The sequence below is a fragment of the Poecilia latipinna genome, unplaced genomic scaffold, assembly GCF_001443285.1.
Source record: "Poecilia latipinna isolate Pla-1442-1.1 unplaced genomic scaffold, P_latipinna-1.0 Scaffold2060, whole genome shotgun sequence".
Taxonomy (NCBI): Eukaryota; Metazoa; Chordata; class Actinopteri; order Cyprinodontiformes; family Poeciliidae; genus Poecilia; species Poecilia latipinna.
Genome location: NW_015114676.1, coordinates 65,385 through 74,744, shown reverse-complemented (window position 1 = coordinate 74,744; position 9,360 = coordinate 65,385). Strand labels below are relative to the sequence as shown.

Here is a 9,360-nt window from a genome sequence, read left to right as displayed (position 1 = left end):
AGCAGCATAGTAACTGCCACAATCGTTCATGGCAGCTGTATTCAGATGCAGCTTCTACTGACTGCAGCTGAACAGCGTCACCGTGAAGCGCTCCAAGCAAGAACAAACCATTTCATGCAGATCCAGGGGCGGCGGTTCAGGGCAAAAACGGATGTGTGTTTTTTTAGTCTGGGAGGGGGAACATTACATTTTTACTGCTAAAAACAATATTTGAAAATACAATATGATTAATTTTGTATTTGACAGGACCCCGACTTTTTAAATTTTATTTCTATGAACAAAATACAAATAATTAAATTATGGAAGGCCCCCTGCTGGTCAGGGCCCCTACAATTGTCATCACTTTTCACCCTTTACCACGCCCCTGACAGCTGTACAGCTGCTTAGACTGAGCCCTGAGAGGATGACAGGTGGGCCTACCTGCTGCCTGCTCCTCAGCACCTGAGCCAGGTGTTTTCCCACCTCAGCTGAACGGTTCAGACAAACACACCAGGGGTTGTCGATGACGCTGGCTGCTGCTAGCAAAGACGCGGGCCACGTCAGAGCCGTCACGATGCCTGACGAAGAGACAGTCACAAATATATTCAAATGGATTCAGGACCAAATCAGGAGCAGGTTTTCTCCTGAACTAACTGGAGATCTGGCGGTACCTGAGAGCACGGTGTACTTCAGGGCTTCCTGAGCCACCATGCTGACCAGCCCGTCCAGCAGAGAGGTCATGGCAGAGCCCAGGTCCCGGAGGAAGCGCGACTCCCACACCAGGCAGAACTTCTCGCCACATTCCCCCAGGCTGGACCACGGGGCCTGGAACGAACCTGAACGCAGCAGGCGCAGGTTGTTTTTAGGGGACGTCTGAGTGGCTCTTCAATGCTGAGTGTTTTTGCAGCCATTGTGTGAGAAGGGACAATGAGCTTGTGACTGAGTGCGTTTTAGTGGAAGAGCTGTTCGCTTTCATGTAAGAGAGGAATTTATTCCATGTTTTCTGCTTAGTTACACATACAAAAATAGCTGTTGATGCAGTTAATAAACATTTTGTGCATTAAGTGCCTCTATTATTTATGCTAATTTCCTCTTGGAACTTTCTAGAACAATGTAATAGACAACAATGAGCTTTTAAGTTTAATATAAAAAATGAATCAATAAAAAATCAAAGTCCATGTGTTTTTGTTCACTTCCTGTAATTATTTGTTGTGTCTCTAACTGTATTAAAGTTTAAATATGACAGATGAATCAATGTTACTGAACTTACAATGTAATACAAGATGATATCTGGTGAGGTTAATCAACAAGATTGAATACTTTTAAGTGGATGGACCAAGTTTTTATTATATTTTGTACTGAGCACATACCAGGGGTGAAACGATTAATCAGATTAATCGTTTCACCCCTGGTGAAACATTATAATTAAATAATGATTAATTATTTAGTAATTAATCATTAGCTGGAGCATACAGCCTCAAAAAAGGCCAGTTGCTGAAAGAACAACTTGATCAGCAGAAATTAAGCCAAAACCTTACAAAAATATATACATTTTACATTTAAGATAAGAAAAAACCTGTCTGTAAATATGTTCCACCAAAAAACTCCTCAAGCGGTATACTACGGTATAGTCTTTAAAAAAAAATCTCACTTTCATCAAGCTGTTCAATAGCTCACAGCCAGGAACTGGACCTCAAAATGAATCACAAAGGTCCAAATAAAGAACTCCAAACAAACTGTTTTCTTTAAAACATCTGAAGAAAGTCTGGCTTCCTTAAAATAAAAACATAAACATATGAGGGGGTTTAATAAGCATCTAGAGTACTGCAGACTGGCTCTGTAAAGATGTGAAGTGCAGCCTGACAGGAAATCAAAGTTGACTGGAGGCTCACTCACTGTATTTCCCACTGCAGAGCCAACCGGTCACAGCAATGGTCAGGTGCAGATGCTTCCCAGAGCTCATTGGTTGAAATTCAAACTCTTCTATGGCCCCAACACACTTATTCATTTTATATCCTGCAGAGAGGACACATGGAAATCAGGATAAAAACTAATAGAAATCATACTGAAGATGGAAAAAGTGAGGCAAGCCCAGTCAGTTACCAGTCAGTCCAGCTCCAGCAGCTCCAAACAGAGAGGCCATTATAGCAATACCAGCAGCTGAGCCCAGAGCCGCGGCCCCTCCGGCCCCCAGCACGGCACCGGCCCCGGCTGCTACCAGCGGAGCTGCCAGTCCACCTGTCACACCTGGAAGAAAAAGTTACACAACACAAAACACAGGATAGTCTTCACATCAGCTTTATTTTTCTAAAAGCCTGGTTGTTCCTCTGAAGAACAGGAGTAATCACCGATCACGGTCCCTCCCCCCACGGTGGCCAAGCCAATCAGGAGGTAGCGTCTCAGCTTTCGTCCTCGTTCTCTCCTCCGGCGGCGGGACGACTCCTCTCTGGTTGGAATCAGACAGACGAGCGGCGTGAGTTAAAGGAAACCAGGTGGCTCCTGTAGTCTCCAAATAACGTCTCCCTGCTTACACCACAGTGTTGTCTTACTGCCATCAGAATTAATAAACACTATATGTGTTTTGCAAATGAAAACAGCTTTGAGTGAAATGTTTCTATGCAGCTTACTCGCTCTCCTCTCCTGCCTCTCTCAGCCTCTCTCCCAGCGTCTCCTCAAACTCCTCCAGCTGCTGAGGAGACACTCGCAGCAAACAGCTCACATGCCGGATCAGGACTCTCGCTCTGGCATCATATTGACCTGACAGGCACAACAAGTCATCCGTTTAAAGACATTTAAAAAATAAGTAAATAAATAAAAACCTGTCAACATGATGTTTTATATGATCCTTACCATCTTTGACAGACAAAGACACCAGATCCTGGAGAGAAAGGACAGAGCTGGTTAGAACAGGTGGAGGAATAAATGTAACCACCATCTTTGTTTTCTGCTTGCAATAAGCAATAAGTCAATTGATTGCATGACAAAATAAAACAAACTCCATAATTTCCATTTGCATGATTTATTGTTTTCCTCTTTTCTCTCTTTCTACCAAAGACTGGATGGCAAAAGTTTCAACCTGCTGTTTTGGTCTCAACTACATCTGTTCCTGAAGTTCAGCTTCATTTATAGAGACTTCAGGTTCCATTTTATTTGTTGTTTCTGTTGTTTATTTTAGATATTTAAAATGTCTTCCAGTTCCACTGTTAAACGTTCCTTACAAATTAAAGTTCATTGATTTTTGAAAGGGCATACTTGGATTGTTATGCTAGAACCATTTCATTACCATATTTTCCGCACTATGAGGTGCACCGGATTATAAGGCGCACCTTCAATGAATATACGGGCGAAAATGAAGTCGGCGGCTGCTTACCGTAGTTGCTAGACCTGTTGTGGCTCAATATTGGTCCATATATAAGGCGCACCGGATTATAAGACGTACTGTCGGCTTTTGAGGAAATTGAAGGTTTTTAGGTGCGCCTTATAGAGCGGAAAATACGGTAATTGAAAATGGTCTCAAAACAACAATGTTATCATTTTGGTTCTAGTGGCCTTGATTTGAAAGTGCTAAGACAGGAAAGTGGGCAATGAGAGAAGCGGGAAGACATGCAGCAAAGGTCACCAGGCCAGGAATCAAACCTGTGACGGCCACGTCAAGGACTTAACCCCTGCACCTCTACAGCACCCCCCTATTGCAGTAATTTCTGGGACAGTTTAACATCCAGCTAAATTTGTTATCATGACAGGCCTATTAACAGAACAAAAACACTCTGGAGACCTTCATCAGTTTGAAAGATATTTTTTAAAATAGAATCTATTAGGTCTGTAACGATTCATCAGATTAATCGATTATTGAAATTATTGTTGACTAATTTATTAATTGATTAATTGTTAATTGGATTATTTAGAATCAAAAGAATCACTGATTAAGCTAAAACTGCACAAAAACATTTGTTTTCTATTTAAGAGAAAGAACTATAATGTGCTCTTCCCGAAACATCTCAAGATGAAGTTTTAGCTTCAGTTGGTTCAAGTTCTGTAAAATAAAATCTCTTATTTAGCAGACTTTGGTATCTGACCAGCCCTGCACTGTACTGATGCTGAGTGAAGCAGAAAGGATTGAGTTTCACATGATGATGTTAGCAGAATTGTTTTAGCTGTAGATCCATCCATTTGCCACAAATGATCAACTATCTGCTAAAGGGAAACTGTTAATGCATTTTAGGCAATACATCCTTATTTTCTTACTTTAAAACGTAACGGAATTATTTGTCTATTTGAATTTTTTATGTATTTCTAATGCTGTATAAAAAATCTTAAATAAAAAGTCTACAGAATGTGCTCATTTTTTACATACTTAATCATCAAATAACTAAAAGAATAGTTAGTTGGAGCCCTGGTATCCATCTCCAATTCTCATTAACACAATATTTTTATTACATATATAATAATCAGCTGCTGTGTTTGTGCTAATTTTCAGAAACCTTGCTTTTTTTTTTTACATAAATTAATTGTTTGTGGGTCGTATTATTATAGCAGCAGAAGGGATAACTGTTTCTTTCTGTTTTTGAATAAAAGCAATGAGCAGTTATTGTACATTTTGTGTTGTATTTTTTAAAATCAAGGCATCTGTTACCAAACTCTGCCAAGGAAGAGTGTTAATTAAAAAAAACATTAAAATAACTGGAACTGTGACAAACAAAGCTGAACGAACAGCCGAGTTTCTGCTGCCAACACGTACAGTGAGCAGAACTGTAAGGAAATCTCTAAATATCACAGAAAATATTGCAGAAATGCTTTTCCACTGTGAGATTATGTTCATATAGTAAAGGATTCTTGCTTATTTGAAAGTCAAGCACCTGTATGATGGGAGTGGCTCCAGCAGCCACCAGCGGATCAGCCTGTAGGATGGAGAGGAAGGTATCTGTGCCCTCAGAGCCCAGGCCTGACAGGAAAGCCCTCATGACTGGCATCACTGACTGGTCCAGACCCAGACACTGGACCAAGTCCTGCAGGTACTGCTCCCTAAACGCACTACAGATAAAGAAGAAACTCTCATTACAGTAAACAGTACTGTCATGCTCAGATAGCATCTCCTCCCCACCTGTTTTCAGACCCAGAAAACAGCTGGCCCAAGGAAACGGCGCACAAAGCAGCAAAAGCAAAGCGGCTCTGTTCGGTCAGCTGGCGGCTGGTTATTTTCCCCGGCTCATGATCTGCTGCTGCTGCTCCTCCGGGGTCTGAGAAGAGAAATGGGCTCATGAAAAACTGAAACAACACACATGAGAGAAAACACACACATAACCCTACATGCTCTATCCACTATAGAGCATGTAGTGGATGCACCTACATGGATGAAAGGTGATGATGTAAGAGTAGCTGTATCTATACTGAGGATACATTGCAAACCATTTTCCAAGTCACTTTGCTGAATTTCTTCAGGGGTGTCAGAGTAAAGCGGGTATCCATCCATCCATCGATAAAGAAAAAAAAAAACTATAATTCTCCTTTTACGCTAAAGCACTGCTTTATGGTTTATCTATTTGCATAGAAAAATATTTATAGTTTGGTGGCTAGCTTCTCAGCGTTGGTACTAAAAATTAGATTGAACTGAGCTGCCTGACTTATGAATGCATCCTATTTCATATTGTTTTGTCCTCATAAAGCAAGAACTAGATTACAGTCTAACTTTGTACTTCATCCGCTCTCTGATGAGCTGACCTGAATTCAACAGACTCCAGGTGCTAAAAAGCGACACACATATTCAGTTTATCTTCATCTTTTCAACGTTATCTATTTTCTTATGTCAACGTTATCTATTTTCTTATGAATTTCAGCGAAAGTAAAACAGCATTAGCTGAGACAGCTGTCTTATCCTGTCGTCCCTTAGTAAGTAAACAAGCTAACGGTACTTGGTGAAATACAAACGACGTGACCAGTTTACTTTCTTATTTTAACACTATGTTAATGAAAACAGTAAGGGCATTCAGCTGTACCTGGTGAGAAGTCGGCGTCGCTTTGTTTTTCCTCCATGATGGCAGCTGTCACAACTCTGAAGACCGAACTTTTGTTGCATTCACGTTTCCACTCCAAGCTCGGACATTACAGCTTTCACAACACTCACCCAGACTACTGTACTGTACTGTAGCTTCATTCCTGTATTACTGAAGGAAAACAACTGATTTTAGTACATGTTTTCATTTTAATTATGTAGTTAGCGGTGCTATTCTGAGCTCAATCATGAAAATGCTGAAAGGAAAACTAAAATTATCAACGAATTATTGCTAGTTTAATATATTATTTAGGGAATATATTTTTTACACAGTTAAGTTCAAATATAACCGATACAATACAACCACGAGCGTTGACAATACTAGATGTTGTTAAGGAAGAAATATCTAAAATAGTTAACTTTGGAAAAAGTCTGGCTCTCTCTCTTCCTCTGGATCCCAGGTCCTCTCGGCGGGCCGCGTGTAGCCACAAGGAAAACAACAGCAATGCGTGTTGACGTCACAGAATTACAGAGTTTAATCCAATATAAGACAATGCATAAACTTACACCAGAAACTGCAGAACAACGGAGACATACATTCATTTACCTGACATACTTGGAAAAGAAGGAAAGAAAGAAAAGCAAAGACGTGCAAAGACGTCTTTGGAGAGTTGCAAGAGCAAATCTGATTTGTTACTTCTGTGTAGAAAGTTTTATCTTCTTTTCTTTAATTTATTCAAATAAGGTGTATCTTTGCTCCTCCAACCAGGAGCTATCTCTGACCCTCTCTCAAGCCAGAAACTCCTGCCGTGTTTACGGCCTTTCACAGATGAGTGTGAAAAGCTGGAACTTCTCCTGATCGTTTTCCCACACAGACAAAAGGCAGTTCAAACGATCCTAGCAAACCATCTGCTGTAACTACAGGCAACATAAAGGTCAAAAAGTCAGAATATGTTACTGATTTTAAAACCACAATTAGGCCATTTGAATCAAGACATGTTAAATTTTAAAACTAGCTTATTTTAAATTTATTTTCTCAACAATGTTAATAGGTGAAACGATCTTTCACGGTTAGCAAATGAAATATTTACCAGCATCCTCAAATGCACCGCAATCTCGTCAAGTTAAAAGTGACGTAACTTCCACGTACTCTCGAACAAGGGTAGAGGTTTTCTCACGATAATAGCCCTAAAACATAATTAAACATATGTCTGTTATAATAATATTGTTTCATTGGTGAATAAATATTAGTTATTTGCCATTGATTCCCAAAGTAAAGCAGCCGGCAGCACTGCAGTGACTAACACCGACCACAATTTGAAGAGAAACCAATGAAAGGCAGCTGATCCATCAGTGTTATCCATCTGTGGCCAGTAGGTGTAAGTGTAGCTTCTATTTTTCTTTCAAAACACTCTTTCCTCGGTCATTATGTTTGTTCATTTTCTCGCTACTTTTACTAAACTTATAATGGTGAAAATGTATTCCCCAGATATATTTAAACGTTTCTTGCTCAGGTTTGTTGTGTGTCTGAAAAGGCTTTCCATTTCCATGAGACACTTTGATGGTGATATATATCAGACAGGTTTCCTGCCAAACTGTGAAGAAATCTGCTTCAGTTAAGCACATTGGTGTCACTGGAATATATATTTATGCGGCACTGTTTATTTTTGCACGTTTAATAATACAAGGATTCAAAAGGTTTATGGATGTCAAAGAAGAAATAGGATGTTTATATTAAGCCCATTCATTCATGATTATGTAGAGCACACATATTGTCATAATAATATATATTTTGCACAATACATGATTTATGTATTTATAGCCACTTATCGTGTTCACATTTTGCCAATGTGTTTTATTGTAATTTTCTGTAATGGACCCGGGTTCTGCAGGAGCTAGTAGATCTTTGGACCTTACACAATTACTTTTAATAATTTGCTCAAAATTGTAATGAAATGATTGACCTTAAGAACAAATGCAGTTTGTTTGTTTTGTTTTCAGTGTTTTTATGGAATAAAGTACTGATACTTTACTGAACAGTAAAGTAAAATGGGTAATATTTAGTAAGATTTGGGTCTATTTTTCTTGTCATTACGTTAGAAATGATGAGCTTTTTCCTGCTTAATTTCTCGGTCAAGAAGAAAATATAGAAAGTATATCCATTCTGTTTTTGCTATGTAATTGTTTTTCTGGAGTATACAGACTCTAAAAAAGCAATCTGATGAAAAAAACAACAACATATTCAGAGCAATAATTAATACAAAACTGTAGAACATATATATTAAATTTGCATTTAAGACAAAAGCACCTTTTGTCTGTATGTTTTAGCCAAACTCTTCAAGCAGAATAGTTTTAGTTTCACCAGGTTCAGTTCACTAAATGAATGCTCTGTTACTGCACATTTAGCAATAAGATGTTTATTTTCTGATTTAAAAATGGAATTAAATAATTTGATTATTTGCATATTTTATTCCTAATATTTATAAAAAGACTTGAGTGATTAAATAAAAAAATCTGTAGAATTTATCTGATTAATTGATTAATAGTCAAAATAATCAATAGAATAAGATAATCGCCTTAATGTGCTGTGACTTAAGAATTCTGCTCTCTTGGATGTTACCTCTTCAGGCGTTATGGGATCTGCTCCTCTCCCCTTCAGCTCAGTATGTTTGATGTGCTTCATCTTTTCTAGTCTGAATTCTGAACAGTGACTCAGAGACAAAGACAAACACTGGAAACGTGTGAGAGTGGGTTAAACTTCCAGCCAGGACCCCCATGGGGAAGAAGGATTTTTACAATGCTGCTGTTTTGTCAAAATAATATCCTGGATTTTTCTCTTAGGAGCCATGCCCGTCTCCATCCTGTTTATGTGATCTGCTGGCCGGATTCAAGCAAATCCTTATAAGTGGCAAAACAACAGCATAGTAATAATAATAATAATAAAAAACATTTCCTTTCTGTATCTGACTTTATTTGTTGCATTTAAGCTGTAATAAACGGAAAATGAACAAATATTTATTGTACACATACAGTCAGGAGAGTATATATTCTGAAGAATTAGTTCTTCGGTTCTGCTTTGACAGATTTAGCCTTTTCACCTCATGTAGTCAGGAAAAGAGGACACCCACAGTGGAAACAGAAACAAATCCTTGCTGCTGAAAAAACAGAGATGGAAAGGTTGATATGAAGTGAATTCTTGCTGCACTGTTCATAAAATCCAGGTTGTGCATATTTGCACAGCGTCTTGCTCCTGTCACCTTACTGGAGCAAGTCATTTTGAGTTTTGTGATTTGAAAAGAATGCAGTATCTACAGTAAAACTATGAATTATTTACCTTTTCTAAGTCTGTCACTAACAGACTTCTGAGATGTTTCATTCCATGAACATCCTTA

General features: G+C 38.7%; 1 protein-coding gene and 1 long non-coding RNA gene across 3 annotated transcripts in view; one reads left to right on the top strand and one right to left on the bottom strand.

Annotated features, from left to right (window-relative positions):
- The window catches only part of LOC106936005 (uncharacterized), a 5,522-nt gene extending 5,351 nt beyond the window's left edge, over positions 1 to 171 (top strand). The window contains exon 3 of the long non-coding RNA XR_001422033.1: positions 52 to 171. This is a non-coding gene — a long non-coding RNA (uncharacterized LOC106936005). The remainder of the gene's footprint in view (positions 1 to 51) is intronic.
- Positions 1 to 7,316, bottom strand: part of tmco4 (transmembrane and coiled-coil domains 4) — a 22,845-nt gene extending 15,529 nt beyond the window's left edge. The window contains exons 1-11 of one of the 2 annotated variants that reach the window (XM_015016763.1): positions 7,060 to 7,316; positions 5,973 to 6,140; positions 5,081 to 5,216; positions 4,836 to 5,010; positions 2,830 to 2,857; positions 2,607 to 2,736; positions 2,328 to 2,425; positions 2,083 to 2,226; positions 1,876 to 1,995; positions 651 to 815; positions 421 to 557 (exon numbers count right to left, since the gene is read on the bottom strand). In XM_015016763.1, coding sequence (XP_014872249.1) covers positions 421 to 557; positions 651 to 815; positions 1,876 to 1,995; positions 2,083 to 2,226; positions 2,328 to 2,425; positions 2,607 to 2,736; positions 2,830 to 2,857; positions 4,836 to 5,010; positions 5,081 to 5,216; positions 5,973 to 6,009 — 1,170 coding nt within the window. In that variant the 5' untranslated portion in view covers positions 6,010 to 6,140; positions 7,060 to 7,316. Of the gene's footprint in view, positions 1 to 420; positions 558 to 650; positions 816 to 1,875; positions 1,996 to 2,082; positions 2,227 to 2,327; positions 2,426 to 2,606; positions 2,737 to 2,829; positions 2,858 to 4,835; positions 5,011 to 5,080; positions 5,217 to 5,972; positions 6,185 to 7,059 lie in introns of those variants that run through there. The other variant, XM_015016764.1, reaches the window with a different exon arrangement.
- Between the last annotated feature and the right edge of the window lie 2,044 nt (positions 7,317 to 9,360).